Below are 20,390 nucleotides of genomic sequence, written 5' to 3'. Positions count from 1 at the left end.
TATTTTTTTTTTTTTTTTTGTGATGAGGGCTACTAGTGGGGCTTGTAATATAGAGTTTTAGATTGTTATTATATTTTTCTACGAATATTCTTTACTGAGTTAAAAATTTAACATTAGTAGGGGAGAGTGGGGCCAAATGTAACACTTTTTTCTAAAATCGATGGTTCTCCTACAAATTTGAAAGTGGGTCAACCAGACCTTTTTTAAATTAAAGACCCATGTTTTAGCTCCAAGATCCATCATAAAAATTTAGCAAAACATAACGGTAATGTTGAAAAATAAAGCTTCCAAAAAAAAAATCGTGTTGTTTCAACTTACCCCACATACGGGGCAAAGTGTAACACATACCGGGGTAGGTTGTACCAAGAACTAAAAATAAGAGAAAAATAACTTTATTTGTTTATATTTATTTATTTTTAATTAATAACAATAAAAACAAACCTCAGTCATGAAATTTTGGTGCAAATTTGTAAAAAGTGGAGCAAATCCAAGATTTCCAGAGAAAATTTGACAGTAGTCTTAAATAAAAGTTATTCGAATTCATAAATTGTTTTATAAGCTTTATGAATTCAAGTGGTGGTTCAAAAATGTGTTTCTAATTTCAAAATAAATACAAATTCAATTACAAGCATTCATATTCAGGGTTGTTAATTATATTAGGTAAACAATTTTTCAGTATAGGTAGGTTTTTACATGGTACAACTTGCCCCGGAAAAATGTTACAACTAGCCCCAGCATGAAATTTGGCACATAAAATCAATTTAAAAAAAAAGCGAAACTGATATAGACATAACATATACACGCAATTTGAGCCAAAACACAGTTGCATATAACAAAAAAACACTTAGCACTCTATCTTTTTCGGGTAAAGAGGTAGACCAAAAATAAAATTAAAAAAAAAAGTTACAAACATGCATTTTTTGGGCACCACTAGTGTAACTTCTCACCCTGTCGTCTAATCTTCATCTGAAGAAAATGTGCCGGTAGATATGCAAAAATTGAGCATTTTTCTCCTTTACGCGTTTCTTAATATTGAAAGGAACATCGCTTTTTTTAGCTGTTAATTCTTACCCCTGTTACATTTAGCCCCACTCTCCCCTATCGAAATATAGTTTGTTGATTAAACAACATGTCGGATGATAATAAAATAGAAAATATTAAAGAAGATTCCGATCCAAATGTAGACAAAAAAACAGAAGCGACAACAACTGATCCGGATCCGGAAAAAATAAAAGATTCAGATAAAATCGAAAAGGATATAACAGATTCGATAGTGCCTTCATCTCCAACAGAAACTAAAAAATCCGATTCAGATGCAGTTTCAATAACAGCTAAAGTGTCAGAAAATAAAGTGGAAAGAGTGGAAGAAGAGGTAGATTTTCGAATTTTTGTTAGAAAACTATTATTGTTATAAAAAAGTTGAAGATGTGTTGGTTAAACAATATAGAACAGTAATCATTCAAACTTAATTATGACCTTGTTTTTTTTTATACAAGACACGCGATAAATTTGTGTTCCAATTTAAAAAAAAAGTTCAAAAACTTCTGCGACAAAATGTAAATAAAGAAATCTGAGCTAACAATTAGAAGTTTACTTTTTAAGTGTGTATTTGCTTCAAATTAATTTTGTTAATATTAAAAATTATGTTATTGTGAATGAACAAATAGAAAATTTAGATAAATAGATGTCTGAAGTTGATGTTTCTTTTGTTTAAGCAATCAAACAAAAAAAAAAAAACGGAAGTGGAAATATGTTTTTTTTTATAATTTAAGTTGTTTGAAAAATTGGGTTAATTAAACAATTAACATGAGTTCAATCATAATATTTAAATTATTTAATTAAATAGTTATCAAAATTAGATTTTTTCCGTTCTTATAATTAATTCTTGCTCATAGAGTTAATGTTTTTTAAAACGTTATATAAATTATTTTAACAAATAAGAAAAAAAAAAAACTTCTCTCAGCTCAAAAAAAAGGTCGCCACTTAATTTCTTCTGCCTGATTAAAAAAAATATTACAATCATTATAGTAGTTTTTTTTAATAATTTCTATAAAAACAAATCTTTGAAAAAATTCATTTACAAGTTCGAGAAAAAAAAATTGATTTATCTAAGATAAATTATTTTTAAAATCCAACTGTTAGTAGTCATAATTCGAAATTTAAAAAAAAAATATTTGCTGCAAATTAAAAAATTTAAAATGTTACTGTAGTATGACAATTTTTGCATAAGATAAAAATAAAATTTCAATGCAGGATGTGTGCATTAAATACTTTTTCCAAATCATTGTCGGCTTTCAACCTTACATTAGGTCTGATATGATACGGAATTAGCTAATGTACGGTTAAATAGTTAAGAACTCGACGAAGATTTAGAAAAAAAGTACTTAGTACACATTTTGCAATACAATTTTAATTTTTAATGCAAATAACATTTCTATTTAACATTTTTTTTTAATGCATTTTTTATAAAATTTCATTAACATTGTAAAGTTGTAGCATGGCAAAGTTGTTTTGCACCCTAAGTTTTCGGACTCCAGTGGCGTATTTGTTAATCTTTAGTATAATTTAAACCATTTAGGAACTATTGCCTAATAAAATGCCTTATAAAATGTCTGGTTATTTAAGTCTAAAACCGTCTCTGTAGGAGTAATAGTTTCCAAATTATTTTTTCTCAAATATCATATTTTTTTTCATACGTGAATATCTTATGTCATTTTCTCTATTTGAAAATACTTATGTGAAAAAAATTAAAATTACAAAAATTATTAATTTGTTTTTACTTTTTTAAAACGATACTTTTTCTGCATAAATAAAAACATATATTGTCAAACTATATTGATTTGAAAAAAAAAAAAAATAAAGTAAACATCTGTGAAAAAACCCAAAGTTTCAATCGTCCGATAAACTCATTACAGTGAACCCAATATCACAAACACTTTTCTCTTAAATAATGTTTTTGTACTTACTTGCAGCTGAATTAATTTTACCTACATAAAATTTAATCTTAAAATTTTCTTTTAGCACAAAGTATTAAAAAGTTTAAGTACAAGATCAAAAAGCAGTTGCTTATACATACAAATTTTGTGAACAAAAATGTTTGTAATGAACACATAGAAGTCTGTTATTAGTACATAAAAGTCTGTATTTCCTCATTTTTTACAATTTTTTTCTGATAATATAAATTATCCTTAGTCCGTATTCAAAAATATAAATCTGTTATCTGTAGGTATATAAATATTCATCAAGTTTTATCATAAATATGCTTTATTGAGTCCATTAATAAGTGTGAACTCAATAACTAATGCTGTACTAAAAAGGTATATGCACACATGACTTATACATACATAGAGGGTCAAATTAGAAAAATAGAAATAGAAAGTGTTCGGTTGTACATTTATAGAGAATATGTGTTCAGTTCAACCCTTTTAGAGGATAGCATACTCCGAGTTGTAATTTATTGAGTACATTTTTTCAAGTACTCTATAGTTTATTTATAGAATATGTTCTAATGCAGTTGTTTCAAACGTAAACTAAAATCAGGACATAATTTTGTAGTTAAAAAATGTTAAACGTGATCAATTTTTAAATTTTGTATCAGTACAAATTGCTTATACTCAGTACACTATTTTTTCTTATGAGTTCTTATGAGTAATTTTTTTAAAGATTTTTTTCTGATACCTATACCTATTAAAATGCAACCTTTATCTCTAAAAACAAACTGCAGTTCCATGAAAACATAAAAAAAAAAGATTTTACATTATTGTTTTGTACTGATTATATTGTGTACTTTTAATTCCCATAAAAAAAGAATTAAAATTCAGAAAGGTAAAACGAACCTACTTAATAAATATTAAAAAACACAAGGAACTATTTTTAAATCACACATTAATATATTTAATAGTGCTACTGCATGCTAGAACGATATTTCGAAGGTATAAAACCTAACCTTCAATAAAAAATGATTTATGAACAAAAATTGCAGGGATTTGTGCTGCTCGTAATTTACTAGTTCACCACTTAGTAACACAATCCACTTCAAATTAACGAAAATAAATTGCCTACCGTTTGCTTGTGCATCCTGCTGCTTGACCCACAAAAGTAATGTCATTTTCTTCAGCAATATCACGAAACTGCATGCCTCAGACATAAATACCATTCTTTTAAATCTCTTGTTAAAAGAGCAAACTCCGAGAATGTTACTCATTCGTAACCAATTATTTTCATTTATTTTCATTTCCAGGAAATAAGTTCTCCAACTGAATTATGACCATCAAATACAGTTACACCAAACTAGAAATCTACTGAGACTTCTTAAAGAACTTAATAACTAAGCTTTCGACCCTTAAATAAAACTTCTCATGTAATATAATTTCTCATAGAAAAATATAAAAAAAGTGACAAATATAAATAGGTACATGTAATCCTTTGCAATAACATAAAAACAGCCAAACGACTTCTACAAATCATTATTGTAGTCATACTTCCCCCAAAACACACCCTTTTTTGTACCCCATCAAACAATGTCAAAAATTATTCAAAAAACAAAACAAAACACACAAAAATAAACAAAAAGACAAACAAAAACAAACCAAACAAAAACTACGACCACAATTCAAAGTTTTTTGACAACAATTTCGTATTCAGAACTATTAGTTGAACCTTTTGAGACTGTGGGATCCAATTTTTCACTTTTCTTTTCTTCCTCCCCAATTCTCTTTTTTACCTTTTAACCAAAACCCACCTTTCTTCTTCTTTTTCTATGTTTTTGATATGTATATTGATTGTTAACACACACAAGTCCCTTTTTTATATTAGGTATTGTCCTGGAGTCTGGATGTATATCCTTTTGAATATTTTCAGATAATAACTTTTTTTTGTGGTATGCTTTGTTTATTTATTATTTAACTTTGTCTATACAGAAAAGGGTTGCCATTTTTTTCGTCTCTCTCTCTTTTTCTAACAAAAGTTCATTTAACTTTGAGGAAATTTTATATTCCTCCCTTGATAATTTCTAAACCCCCTTCTTTAAGTTAGTTAATTATAAAATATAATTAATTTTTTGTATTGTCTACTTTTAGGCGGGCTCCACATTAACTCCCGAAATGCTACTATCCACTGCGGAATCATCAACTTATACCGCTCAAGAAGTAGCCGGTCGATTGCAAGTTGACGTTCGTACCGGTCTCAAATGGACCGAAGCAAAATACCGGGCCAAAATAATTGGCCACAATGAACTGAATGTGATTGAAGAAGATCCCACCTGGAAGAAATACATTGAACAATTTAAGAATCCTTTGATTTTGCTTCTACTGGGTTCAGCAGCGGTATCAATTTTTATGAAACAGTTTGACGATGCAGTCAGTATAACGATTGCGATAATAATTGTTGTGACGGTGGCATTCATTCAAGAATACCGCTCAGAGAAATCCCTGGAAGAATTAAAGAAACTAGTCCCACCAGAATGTCATTGTTTGCGAGAGGGCAGGCTAGATACGTTTCTGGCGAGGGAACTTGTCCCGGGAGATGTAGTCTATTTGAATGTAGGCGATCGGGTACCCGCCGATGTGAGACTATTCGATGCAATCGATTTGTCTATTGATGAATCGAGCTTTACCGGAGAGACTGAACCGGGAAGGAAATGCACTGAATTGGTCTTGAACAACAGTGGGAATAAGGATCATACAAATATGAAGAATATCGCATTTATGGGTACCCTTGTTCGATGTGGAAATGGAAAGGTAAGAAGAATCTCAAATTTTCTTACCCACTTTAACCTTTTTTTTTAATTTTTAGGGAATTGTTGTAAGCACAGGAGAACGAAGTGAATTCGGTGAAGTCTTTAAAATGATGCAAGCCGAAGAAGCGCCTAAAACGCCACTACAAAAATCCATGGATATTCTAGGAGCTCAATTGAGTTTCTATTCATTCCTAATAATCGGCGTTATCATGCTCCTAGGCTGGTTACAGGGCAAGCCTTTAACAGAAATGTTCAATATCAGCGTGAGTCTTGCTGTCGCAGCTATTCCCGAAGGTCTCCCCATCGTGGTTACAGTAACTTTGGCCCTCGGAGTAATGAGAATGGCCAAGAGAAATGCCATTGTTAAGAAACTCCCCACCGTGGAGACATTAGGTTGTGTAAATGTGATTTGTTCCGACAAAACGGGTACCCTAACTAAAAACGAAATGACAGTTACTGTGATAATAACCTCCGATGGCTATATGGCCGATGTAACAGGAGCTGGCTACAATGATCAAGGTGAAATTCACATTCGGAATTGTAATAATGTCGAAGTAGCAAAGCAAAATATCACAAGTTTGTTAGAAATTGGTGCCGTTTGTAATAATGCTTATATTCAAAATGAAACATTACTCGGACAGCCGACAGAGGGAGCTTTAATCGCAGTTGCAATGAAAAATGGAATGTATGCAACGGCTGAAAACTATGTTCGCATTCAAGAGTATCCATTTTCGTCGGAACAAAAAATGATGGCAGTTAAATGTATTCACAAGTATAACAACAATAAGGAGGAATTGTTTTTTGCTAAAGGGGCTTTGGAAATGTTGCTGCCACAATGTACAAAGTATATGTATGGAGCGCAGGCATTGACTTTGTCGAAACAAAATGAAGCTGAATTTTTGGCTGAAGCCTATGAGATTGGAAGGAAGGGGCTGAGGGTGTTGGCACTAGCTAAGGGTAAATCGTTGCAGGATTTGATTTATTGTGGTTTAGTTGGGATTACGGATCCGCCAAGGCCGTTGGTAAGGGAGTCGATTGAGTTGTTGATGCAGAGTGGTGTGAGGGTGAAGATGGTTACGGGAGATGCACAGGAGACTGCTATGGCTATAGGTGAGTTTTTAATTTGAATCCTATTTAGCTAAAATTTATTTATCTTAAAGTGACTTTAAGAATGTGCTACAACAGTTTTTTTCTTAAGTTTAATCCAAAATTTTTGAGTCTTCAGTTTTGGCAAAAATTTGTGAGTTTGATGTGTTTTTTAATTTTTTCGTACGTTAAAAAATGTTCCCAGACCTTTGCAAACATTTAGCAGATAAAAAAAATCGATTTGCTATTTATTTTGCAAAAATATCAAGCAAAATTGTTGTAAGAATTCGCCAACTTTTGCGAAACGCCCCTTCTTAATTTTTCAACAATTTCTGATCATGCGGAAATGTATTTGCAGTCATTCGAAAGAGACTTTTTGACACACTAAGCTTTTTTTATCGTTCTTAAAAGTTGAGTACAAACAATTCGATTGTTTTTGCGAATCCGATATAATTGTTAAGTTGCAATGTGTTCTGTTCTGTGATTTATATATCGACATTCGACATTATCCTTTTTGTGAGACGTCTCAACACTCACACAATTGATTTGTGAAAGATTGCCAGAATATCAGTAAGTTTGTGACGATCGCAAATTAATTTGCGACATTGAAAAAAATCATATCAACATTCAAACAATATATTTTTGAGTACTTTACTTGTTTGCAACAACACAGGCATTTTCAAGCATTTTCTTTACTAGACCATTTTCAATAGTTGAGTATATTTCATAAAAAATGGTTCGCAATCTTATTTTAAACTTTTTAACACACTTCGCAAATGTAACCAAAATATTTGCAAATGATTTGCAACTAGTCTGCTAATTTTATGAAAAGTTTTGCATTTGTACGGAACATTTGCTTCAATTTGCGAAACATGAAAATGTTTTAATGCTATTTCTAAACATTAAATATCAGAAAAATAAGGTGCTGTTCGGACTTATGCAATTTGTATAAAGGCATTATTGTTGAAAAGTGGTACCTTGCAAGAAGTATTTCCAACTCAATCATTCAATATATAAGCATTTTACCGGTGCATGTTGCAAGCATCATTCATTTTACTTCACAGCTTCCGGGTTTCACGCATTTATTAACAATTCGGAAATGATCGTAAAGTTTTTGACTTTCATCATTGCTTTTTATTTCGTCTGTTCAGCTACAGATTCCTTTTCCGACAATCTGCGAACGACTGTTTCATACTTTGCGAAGTAACAAAACTGTTGCCTTAAAAAACAGTTATGGAATTTTACTAAAAAACCATTTCCGTTGTGTGCCCTTCTTCATATAAAATTCTCAATTTTCGCAAGTCATATTAACAACGCTCCAAATATTCGCCATCTCAATTGCAAGCATCCGATTTTCGAATTAACATTTCACGTCCTTCAGGCAAAATGGATTAATATTATTACTTTCGGCAACGTTACAAGAAGTTTTAAAGAAGAGCTAGAGCTTTGTAAAAAAAAAAGATGCAAAGTCATTGAAAAATCAAGGAATAAAATAATTTTTTGGAGTTAATTTGTATTCCGTGCCAGTATAGCAGCAACACCGCAACTGAAAGTAAAAAAAAAGCAAATCGTCCAAAACTGGGATAAAATCCGTGACCCGGTTGGAAGTGCCCCAAGCGTGAAAAATAGTTGTCCTACCCTAACATCTAATATAAAAATACTCTTTTGTTTATAGAATCTATGAATGTTTTGTGTTAAAAATCAAAGGATTTTGATACAAAATTGAAATAACTTCACAGATATTCTGCAAGAATCTTCCCCATATATTTTATTATTTTTGTGTCCCACCTGTGACAGTAGAAATGCCATTTTTCTTTCCACATTTCTTAACTAATTTAACGGTTGCCATTACAAAAGTTTATTTAAATTTTGAAAAATTATGAGTAGAATTTTAAACAGAAACAATAAATTCATTGTTTGAAAGTCACACCCGTGACGATGAAATTCGCAATCTGTATTGTATGTCTTGCACTTACAAATTTAAAAAAGTTATTTTATCGTTACTTTCGAGCATTAAATTTGCTTATCGAGAAATAATATGGGCTTAACATGGACAAATGAAAACATAGCTTCGCAAAGCCATTTCATAATTTATTTGTAGTCATATATTTTTACTAATTTATGGACTGAATTTTTTGAAAAATCCAATTCCAAAATCCTTCTAGCTTCTTCAAAGCAAAGTAACGTTACTTGAGTTCTTAGCAAATTGAATAATATCCTTCTTGCATGCATTACTAATCACTCACCGTAGAGGTAACAAGATTCAAAGATTTTACCTCAAACCTCATATATATTTTCCATTTACCCTTCTATCTCTTTCAAAAAGTCAGGAAAGCAAAAACTTTACAAAATTAAGATATATTCAAAATGCATTCAAGATCATCCAACTAAAAAACCTAAAAACAACTTAAAAACAAAACAACTTAAATTTGCATATTGTATTCACAAAATCAATTTATTTTCTAGGGAATATATAGAGTAGACTCGTTCGTTCGTATACCTGCACTATAATACACTGCTGCAATAACTACTTTCCATTTACATACATCAACAACAAGAATTTGTGTATGCTCCCTTATGGCATTGGCATGCATAGTGCAAAACTCTCTAAAAAAAGGATATGCTCCTGCTTTTCTAACTACTTGACAATGAAAATTTCTTTCAAAAAGTCTTCTTCTTCTACCAGTAAATCCGAAAATCCAAAGAAGCTTATGAATTTAGAAGAAAAAAGAAGAAGAAGAGAAAGAAATACCCAAAGATCCCCAAACTCAAGACGATTAGGTAATGTTTGCGCAATTTTGGGCAAAAAAAAGAAAAGTTGTTTTTTGTGAAGAAAAACATGTTCCACATACGCCCGAGTGACCTCTTCTTGATTAAGCTCACAATGGGAAATCACATTTTGTGCAAAGTTTTTTTTCTCTCTTTTGATTCTCTCTCCCTTGGGCATTCATTAAGAGTTTATTTTTATTGATAAAAGTTGTATTTTTTTTTCTAAGAAAAGTTAAATTCATCCAATAAAAGTGATGATGAAGAAAAAAAAAAAATGACGAAGAAATTGGCATGGAAAAACTTTTCCATTTTCCATAAATTATGAGTTTATGATCATCCTCAAGTTTTTTTTCTTCTTTCAACGGAAGAAAACTTAAACAGATAATTTGTACGGAAAATAAAACTGAAATCGAGTCATTTTCGTAGTAATTTAATAAAAGCTGCATTGAACGCATATTTACACGAACAAAAGGATGAAAAAAGAAGGCGGCAGGAGCGGTGTTATTAAAGTCTGTGTCATCAGTTGCAGTAGTTGTTATTTTTTTTTGTCCTTCTTTAGTGATGAAGTTTTATACTCTTGTAGGTACTATGGAAAAGGCAAAGGGATGGAAAAATAAAATAATGAGACTTTTAGCCGATGAAAAGGATGAAGATTTTTCTCCATGACAATGCACCTGCATAGAACGAAGCCAAGGCATGGAGCAGGAATAGCAGCATCAACGAAGTCGCCAGAAACAGGAGATGACGATGGTGTGTATAGTGACGACAATGACACAAGTCGATGTTCAAGTGCAAGGACATTGTATATGGCGTGTTTTGTAGTAGTCTAAGCTCCCTTCTGTTTCTATACCTGGAGTTATTTTTTCATCCTTGTTTGTGTGGTGGAGGTTGGGTTTTAGGGTATTTTCTCAATTTATTGTCATTTTTCATCTTCATTTACCTGCGAAGTTTTTTTATTTCTCCTTTTTTTTCTGAAAAACTATTTTCTCTATTGAACCACCAGAGAAGAAGACATAAGGATGTTGATGTTGGTTGAAATGAAAATAGGATGAGACAACGCGTAGTGTTTTTGTTCAAATTGAAGGAGTTTTCTAGGTATCTCTTTTTTAGTCTTGTTTATTTTATATACGAGGAGATGGCTATGTATAGCGAGAGAGATGAAAAACTTTTCACTTCTTCGACTACAAATTAAATTATAGTCTTTTTAAGGAGTTTTGGTGGAAGTTTTATATACACCTGATGAAGACAATGAAGTTCATACAAGTCGACGAGGTAAAATTAACAAAAAACAAAAAAAATATAAGAAGACTTTTTGAAGCAAAGGTGAAGTGAAGTTCTTTCATAAGTAATTATTGTTATGGTTTCATTTTCCAAATGTTAATGAAAATTTAAGACGAAGTGAATTGAGGGTTAAAAGAAAATATTTAAGTCATTAAAAAATGAGAAAATAAAAATAAATTTTCGAAAGTTCATGGAGGAATTATTTTTAGTTTGAGGTATTTCAAATTACACCCTTACATTAATATCTTTTCCTAGTGAATTGTGTAATTTGAGGGTAAACTTAAATAAAAATTAGAAAAAAAAAAACAATCTTCGGGTGATTTAGAACAAAAAAGTCAACCCTTTGCATATGCGGTCGATATTGAAAACAGATACACCCAATTTTAATTTTTGAGACTTTTGCTCTATTTAAGTGAGATATAAGATTAAAGTTCAATTTGAATCGTATGCTTAAAACACTTAAACAAATGTTTACCCATTTTCTCGAGTCAGACATCAAAAGAAAGGTCTCTTTAAGCTCTACTTAAAAATGAAACCCAAATCCAAGAAAATCCGAAAATTCCAAAACTAACCCCTTTCAGAAAAGAAGCATTTTAAAAAATTTGTACCCATCTTCTCGAATGAGACATCAAAAGAAAGGCGTATTTTAGCTCAATTCATAAGTGAAAGCAAAATCCAAGATAATCCATAAAATCCAAGGTTAACCCCTTGCAAAAAAAAGTCTCTCTGAGTTCTTTTCATAAATAAAACCTAAATCTAAGAAAATCCAAAAAAAAAAAAAACAAGGTTAACCCCTTGCCGAAAAAAATGCATTTCAAAATTGTATACCCATTCCCTGGAGTGAGACGTCAAAAGCAAGGTGAATTGAAGCTCTATTCATAAATGAAACTCAAATCTAAGAAAATCCAAAAAATCCTAGGTTAAACCCTTCTCGAAAAAAATGTATTTTACAAAATTTTTACCCATTTTCTCCAGTTAGGCATCAAAAGTAAGAATTCTTAAAGCTCTATTTAAAAATTAAACCCAAACATAAGAAAATAAAAAAAAAAACAGTTAGTTACCGAAAAATCCTTTCAAAACTTCCTTCATATCATAACATTGATTTTGAAAATTTTTTTTCACACATCAATAAATATGAAACCATCCATTTTTCTAAAAAAAAATCTTTTTCTATTTTTTAAGGTTTAACGATAGAACCCAACAGAATCAATAACCATTTTCTCGTTCACAAACTAAAAACAAACTGTTCCCAACTATCGGTACTTGAATTTCAATCTGAACAAACATGTGAAATCATTCATGTTCGTTTTTTTTCTTTCCATCTTTTTTTTTTTGTTGGAATGTCACATATGGATGCTCGTTAACTGGACATGGACTTGGTGGTGGTCGTCGATTAGGACCTCGACTCGTATTCACTCAAAATATATATAAATTTTAACTGAAAAAGGATACATTCCTTCTGCAACCAAAAAAAAAGAAACCAAATCAGAACAAAGTTTTACCCACAAAACGACTTTTATTTTTCTTTTTGGTACAAAAACTCTCTCTCTCTCTCTCTTTTGCTAGTTTTTCTATTTCAATGCTTTTGAAACTGTTTTTTACACACAAAAAAGCCAAGAGACGGAAGTGCATTAAGGACATTTTTGGTTTTCTTTCTGCATCCCCAGCAAAGGGAACAAGCTGCTAATCTCATATGTTTGTATTTGTGCATGTGTGTGTTTGTGTGTATATGAGTAATTTAAAGATAGTTTTGTGGGATTCCTCTGTGGCCATTTCAGAGCAAGAAGCATATTCAAACTTTTCAACAGAAAATATAGGTACACCTCTCGACTCGATGGGAAAGGACTTTCTTTTTTGGTACATGTCTCTCTTCTCTGGAATACAATCCTTCTGCTAACTTCCTTTCTTTCGTCCTTCTCCCTTGAGTGTATGCGAGTTTTGTGAATTTAAAGTTTGAATAGTGATTTTCCAGTGGATGATTTCTGCCTTCTCGTGGTTCCTGCTGCTGGCCATTTAGAAAGTTTCAAATATTTTATGCGGTTTGGCTAAGAGAAGTTAGACAAAAAAAGAAAAGGACTAGGTTGCCACTTCATTTGAAATTATTTTTCAAAGAATCCATTTCATCTCTCGTCTCGTTCCTCGTTCAGCTCATTTCATTATGCGGCTTCGTCAATTAGTTTTTCTTTACTTTTTGAATAATTTTTTGTGTAAAGTTTGTGTATACAGTAACTCAAATCAAAAGCATCCATCCCGATGGGGAGGAAATATTTTTGTAAGGATTCACCAGGACATCCTCCCGAGAGTCTATCTTTCATAGAGCAACTCAGGGAACGCTGTTTTGGTTTGTTGCGTTTTATGTTAAGATTCATTCAAAAGAAAACAAATAAACAAAAAAAGGATGTCCTGGAACATCCTCTTTTTTGGTATATTTTCCAAATGAAATAATGAAATTAAGAGAGGGAGATGAAGAAAATTGAGATCCTGTTGTGGTGATGAATAGAAAATATCAGCGGGATGCTTTATTGTCTGCTGTTTCCTTGAAATTATTATTTTTTTTTTCTTCATTTCCTTTTTTCACGAAACAAGTAAGAGAATCTCTACAAATGGTTTCTCATCATCATATACCAAAAACCATCATCACCAACGTTGTCGATTATATTTTATGGGCTTAATGTAAAAAGTAATGAAATATTCTTCACTCCAGTCCAGTCCAACAGAGACTGACAACAACAACAAAAATAAAGGACATTGGTTTGTTAATAAAATTTGATTGTGGTAGTTGTCTGTTTTTTTGTATATGTGTGTGAGTGAGGTAGGAAACGGAAGGATGTCAGATTTTTTTTTTGATAAAAAATTCATCATCAGCAAAGCTATATCGTGGTTGCGTGTTTTCGAAATCACTGACAGAGACAGATTATTTTTTTTAACTATTTTTGGTTTCACAAATATATAAATATTTGATTTCGCCAAGAACCACAAAAACTAATCAATTTGCGTTTCCATATTTTTCATTTGAAAATTAATTTTATAAATTCCAGCGAATTTCAACAGGAAAGGGTTGATTTTTATTTTTCATCCTTTTTTGTTTTTTTTTTTTTTGGTTGAAAACAAATAAATTGATAGACTTTTGGTAGGTATATTGAAATGAAAATGGCACAAGGATTTTTATGATGAATTGTGGTTAGTATTTTTGTGAATAAAAAAAAAAAAAAAAAACAAGACAAAAAATGTATGAATAAAATAAAAGAGGAGAGAATTTATTCATTTGTTTGGTTAGTTTGTGTACGCGTGCACGTGAACTCCCATAAATGGTTCATTAAATAAAAAAAAAAAAATCAATTAGATATAAAATTGGAGCGGAAAATTAACTACTCATGCCAAACGACACTATGCACCCACATAAATTTGTGTTATAGGTGTGTTTATTGGGATAATGAATCATCATTGACGTGATAATTCAGCTGTTTTTTTTTTTATTGAAAAAGAACTTCAATGCTTAATTGGTTGAAATTTTTTTAAGGGTATGATGTGATTTAAAATTCAATTGTCTTTAAAAAAAGGGTTTTTACAGTAAAATAACTCAACAGTCAGACCTCAACGAAACTTTTTGATATCCATTGAACCGACCTTTATGTCTCATTCAACGTATGTATTTGGAGAAAATTTTTAAAAATTAATTTTTTTTTTCAAGAGTTTAACCATGGATTTTTTGGATTTTATTAGATTTGGGGTTTATTTATGAAAAGAGCTAAGAAAGACCTTTCTTTTGATGTCACACTCGATGGAATGGGTACAATTTTTTCAAAAATTTTTTTCGGCTAACCTTGGATTTTTTGGATTTTCATGAATTTAGTTTTCATTTATAAATAGAGCTTAAAGAGCTCTTTCTTTTGATATTTCAGGCGATGGAATGGGTAAACAAATTTTAAAATGCGCATTTGTTTCGGCAAGGGATTGACCCAGAATTTTTTGGATTTTCTTAGATTTGCGTTTAATTTATGAATAGAGCTTGAAGAGTTCTTTCTTTTGATGTATCACTCGATGGAAAGGGTAGACATTTTTTAAAATGCCTCTTTTCGGAAAGGGGAATTTTTGGATTTCCTTGGATTTGTTTTTTTTTTTTTATTATAAATAGAGCTTAAAGAGACATTTCTTTTGATTCTAACTCGAGAAAATGGGAACAACAACCTAGCATTTTCTTGGATCTGCATTTCATTTATGAAAATAGGTTAAAGTGACATTTCGTTTGATGTCTAATTCGATTGATTTGGAGGAAATTTTTGAAAATGCATTTTTTGCGGGGAACCTTGGATATTTCGGATTTTCCTAGATTTGGGTTTCATTTCCGAATAGAGTCCTTTACTTTGATGTCTTACTTGATGGAATGGGTAAAAAATTTTTAAAATGCAGTTTTTTTGGATTAGGGTACCCCTTGGATTTGTTGTAGAAAATCTTAAAAAAATTGATTTTTAATTTTTGCACATAAATGCATAAACCTGTTGTTTATGACAGGTTCCGATAAACTGGTTTGTAAACATTTGAAAAATGTATGCAATATCCTTAACCAGGAGCATAATATTCAACAAATAAATTTGTATTTTCTCATGAACAAAATCAATATAATTCCAGGAATTCTTAGGAGGCATAGCTTAAATGATGTTAAGCCTACTTCTTAATATTTCATAACGATACACCCACATAATATTTGTATGCTGTGTGTCTTATGGTTGTAAACATTTTAATTAGGTATATCAATAATGATGAAAATAATAATAACAATCTTGTTTATGCATTAATCCTTTGGTATCTACATTTCTCAGAATTCAATTATACGTGTGCAATTAATTGTGTTTGCTTCGTTTCCATTTCAATGCCTTTTTACATCACACAGAGTAGATTTAAGTTGGTGGAGAAAAAGGACGAGATACTTTACTTACGTCTGAATGATTTCAATCTAGATAGTTTGTTCGTTTCAACGCCTGTTATATCCTTGAGAGTTCTTTTTCTTTTAGTTTACAAATGGATTATACTTCACTGTGTGTTTGGTTTGGCAGAAATGCCTGACTCAACCAATTTCTAAGTGATGGAGTTTCAGAGTGATGTTGTCCTGCCAATGAATCCTTTTTCTAGACTAGACGTAAAAGAGAAACGAAATGTAAATGGAAGTTGGATGAGATGCTAGGATTTACGAATAAAGATTGGATTTCTTCTCTTAGTCAGAGTGGCGGCGTAGATACACCTACATTCAAATGCATTTTCATTTCAATTTCATTTTTTTTCGTCCTTTTTGCATTTTTTTTGTACTTTCTTCAATTAATTGAATCCCTGAGTGATATTTTCTGTTGAAATTCCTGGGGTTTCATAGTAATTGTGTGTAATTCCATTGTGTGCTAGAGAATAATGTATAATTGGACTGAGAGAGAGCAGAGAGAGAGGGTCCTTGAAGGAGAGAAAATCATCCGGATTTTGTATGGGAGAGAGGATGAAGTGTGTAATAGTTGCAAGGAATTTATCAGAATATTCAGATCAAGGCTATTGGATGTATTATCGTGGTATTGGTATGGTTCATTTTGTTTGTTGGAATTTGCAAACTAAGCTTCTTCCACTCTGGTGTGATTGTGAGTAAGAACCTATTTAATGCAATGTAGTGGAAGATATTCCACAAATTTGTATGCAAAGTTAATGGAGTGCAAATGTTTGACATTTTTTCTGGGTTTTATGATGACTATCTATGTTATTGATGGAGAAATTGAAGTAATTGTAAATACATTTTTAATACGTTTTGAAATTTCTAATTAAATTGAACAATTTAATGAATTTTGATGTTTGATGATTATTGATATAATTTTAAATAAAATAATATTGTATTTCTGTATCTTGTGAACGAAAAACAATAGGTTTTCAAATAGGTGCTACAGTTGCTTGCAAAAAACCCAAGGTTAACCCCTTGCCGAAAAAATGCATTCAAAAATTTTTTTACCCATTTCCTCGAGTGAGACATCAAAAGCAAGGTATCTCTAAGCTCTTCTAATAAATGAAACCCAAATCTAAAAAAATCCAAAAAATGCAAGGTTAACCCCTTGCCGCAAAAAATGGACTTCTCTCGAGTGAGACATCAAAAGAAAAAACTCTTTGAGCTATATTCATAAATAAAACCCAAAACTAAGAAAATCCAAAAAATCTACCCATTTCCCCGAAAAACAATATGCATTTTAAAAAATTTTACCCATTCCTTCGAGTGAGACATCAAAAGAAAGGACTCTTTGAGCTCTTTTCATAAGTAAAACCTAAATCTAAGAAAATTCCAAAAAATCCAAGGTTAACCCCTTGCCGAAAAAAATGCATTTAAAAAAGTTTTCACCCATTCCATCAATTGAGATTACAAAAAAAAGGACTCTTTGAGCTCTATTTATAAATAAAACCCAAATCTAAGAAAATCCAAAAAATCTACCCATTTCCCCGAAAAAAAAATGCATTTTAAAAAATTTTACCCATTCCTTCGAGCGAGACATCAAAAGAAAGGACTCTTTGAGCTCTTTTCATAAGTAAAACCTAAATCTAAGAAAATTCCAAAAAATCCAAGGTTAACCCCTTGCCGAAAAAAATGCATTTAAAAAAGTTTTCACCCATTCCATCGAGTGAGATAACAAAAGAAAGGACTCTTTGAGCTATTTTCATAAATAAACCCCAAATCTAAGGAAATCCAAAAAATTCAAAGTTAACCACTTGTCAAAAAAAAAAATGGATTTTAAAAAAATTTTACCCATTCCTTGGAGTGAGACATCAAAAGAATGACCTCTTTAAGCTCTATTCATAAATGAAACCAAACTCTAAGAAAATCCAAGAAATCCAAGGTTAACCCCTTGCCGAAAAAAATGGTTTCTAAAAATTTGTACCCATTACCTGTTGTGAGGCCTCAAAAGAATGGTCTCTTTGAGCTCAATTCATAAATAAAACCCAAATCTAATTAAATCCAAAAAATCCAAGCCTAACCCCTTGCCAAAAAAAATGGATTAAAAAAAAAAATTCGAACTCATTCCTTCGAGTGAGACATCAAAAAAGGTCTTCTCAAGCTCTTTATAAATGAAACTCAAATCTAAGAAAATCCAAGGTTAACATCTTGCCGAAAAAATAATCATTTTAAAAAATTTTACCCTTTCCATTGATTGAAACAATTTGTAAGTCCTACTTTACAAGTCTTTTGACGTTTCAATTCCGTCCTTTGTTCTCCATAATTTACCAAAAAAAGTTATCAATCAAATTTTAATTTTTGTCCCTCTATTTTCTTTGCAGCAAATTTGATTGGAATCGACACAATCCATCACCAAACCCTCTCTGGTCAAGAAATGGATCAATTAAACGACCATCAACTGGACAAAGTTGCTAATAACGTCAGTGTATTCTACAGAGTTACCCCACGACACAAACTCTCCATAGTCAAATCCCTCCAAAGAACTGGCAATATTGTCGGAATGACTGGCGATGGAGTAAATGATGGAGTTGCTCTCAAAAAAGCTGATATCGGTATTGCTATGGGAAAGAATGGTACAGATGTCTGCAAGGAGGCAGCTGATATGATCCTTGTTAATGATGATTTTCATACAATTATGTGAGTTATATAAAATATCAATCCCTTTCTGAGAACTAACTAGAATTTTTTTCAATTTCAGAGCTGCAATTGAAGAAGGCAAAGCAATCTTCTATAACATTCGTAACTTTGTACGATTTCAACTGAGTACATCTATCGCTGCTCTATCCCTAATCGCTCTAGCCACCCTAATGGGTATCGCAAATCCTCTAAATGCCATGCAAATTCTATGGATTAACATCATCATGGACGGCCCCCCAGCTCAATCACTCGGAGTCGAGCCAGTCGATCATGATGTCTTGAAGCAAAAACCTCGCAATGTCAAACAGCCAATGTTAACAAAGTCAGTTATTGTGAATGTCCTTCTCAGTGCTAGTATTATAATACTCGGCACACTCTGGGTATTCCAACGTGAAATGGCCGATGGGACACTTGGCAAAACAAAACGTGACACCACCATGACTTTTACATGTTTTGTTTTCTTCGATATGTTTAATGCGTTAAGTTGCCGTTCGCAAACTAAGAGCGTCTTTAAAATTGGTCTAACTTCAAATCGAATGTTCCTTTTGGCTGTGGGATTCTCAATTATTGGACAAATGCTTGTTATTTATTTTCCACCTTTACAGATGGTCTTTCAAACTGAAGCCTTATCAGCTTATGATATACTCTTTTTATTGAGTTTAACATCATCGGTGCTGATTGTGGCTGAAATTAAGAAATGGTTTGAAAGGACCATGGAACGAAAGATCTACAAGACCAGAACTGATTTAGATTTCGTATGACAAAACGCAAGCGCTGGAAGATTGTTAAAAAATGATTAAACTTAGAAAAAAATAAAAAGTATAAACATAAAAATTAATAAAAAATAATAATAATAATAATTAAACGATAGATATAGGTAGGGGAGAGAAAGAAAGAGAAAAAGAGAGAGAGAGAGAGGATAGAAAATAATAAAAAAAAGAGCGAGAGACAGTATGATATTGAATGCAAAATATGCATATTTTGCATTTAATAAAAATATTAATGAGAGATATTTTGTTTGTTTAAATATTTTATATAATAATTTTATTTTTCATAAGATTTTGTTCGAATTTTAATTTTTAAATTTATTAAGAGTAAGCAAGAGAGCAGGATAATAGTTTTAAATAAATTAAATTTTAAATTAATTTTTGTTTCTGTTAATTTATATAAAAATAATTTATAATTGGATTTGATTTATGTAGAATTCGGCCGAGTTTATTGAGAATCTATTTAAAATTTGAAATAATTTAATTTATTTAACAATTTACAACTCAATAAAAAAAAAATCTTAAAGAAAGAGACTAAAAAAAAAAAAACAACTCCAAAGATAAATAAATTGACTCTTCAAGGAATTTCGATTGGATTTTGATCCATTAGATTCCCAGATAGAGGCTTTTAAGAAAACTCTCCACTCCATCCAATATGGAGACTAACAATAAACTAAAAACAAATTAAAATCAAGAAAAAATAATAATGTACAACAAAACAAACAAAAAAAAAAAAAAAAAAAAAACATAATTGAGAATGAAGAGAGAACAATTTCTTTTTGTGATATAATTATAAGCAAACTTTATTTCTTTATGTTTTTTTTTTTTTCATCTAAACTGTTTATGTTAATAATTTCATTTATTATAATTGTGCACTTAATTAAGTATTTCAGTTTGCTCTTTTTTTTTGAAAACAAATTTTGAATGTGTTTAATGATGAATATTTTAGAGACGAATCTATGTGTGAAATGTATACGAAGTTAATTTTTTTAAATTTTTATTTTGACATTGAGAAAATATAATTTGTAAATTGGTTCTATTCTATTTTATAGTAATAATTATAATTTCTAAATAAAATTTAAGTTTAAATACAATTTAAAATTTGTTTTTATTTATTTTATTCGTTAAACTTTATAATTTT

At 30.8% G+C, this 20,390-nt stretch overlaps 1 protein-coding gene across 2 annotated transcripts in view; it reads left to right on the top strand.

Moving 5' to 3' along the window:
• The window catches only part of LOC129918780 (calcium-transporting ATPase type 2C member 1), a 119,888-nt gene extending 100,168 nt beyond the window's left edge, over nucleotides 1–19,720 (top strand). The window contains exons 2-5 of one of the 2 annotated variants that reach the window (XM_055999505.1): nucleotides 5,079–5,738; nucleotides 5,794–6,847; nucleotides 18,167–18,482; nucleotides 18,544–19,720. In XM_055999505.1, the coding sequence (XP_055855480.1) occupies nucleotides 5,079–5,738; nucleotides 5,794–6,847; nucleotides 18,167–18,482; nucleotides 18,544–19,243 (2,730 nt within the window). In that variant the 3' untranslated portion in view covers nucleotides 19,244–19,720. The remainder of the gene's footprint in view (nucleotides 1–5,078; nucleotides 5,739–5,793; nucleotides 6,848–18,166; nucleotides 18,483–18,543) is intronic. The other variant, XM_055999503.1, reaches the window with a different exon arrangement.
• The last annotated feature ends 670 nt before the right edge of the window (nucleotides 19,721–20,390 follow it).

The sequence above is a fragment of the Episyrphus balteatus genome, chromosome 4, assembly GCF_945859705.1.
Source record: "Episyrphus balteatus chromosome 4, idEpiBalt1.1, whole genome shotgun sequence".
In the NCBI taxonomy this organism is placed as follows: domain Eukaryota; kingdom Metazoa; phylum Arthropoda; class Insecta; order Diptera; family Syrphidae; genus Episyrphus; species Episyrphus balteatus.
Note: the sequence above shows the minus strand (reverse complement) of the source record. Positions and strands in the feature narration are given on the sequence as shown.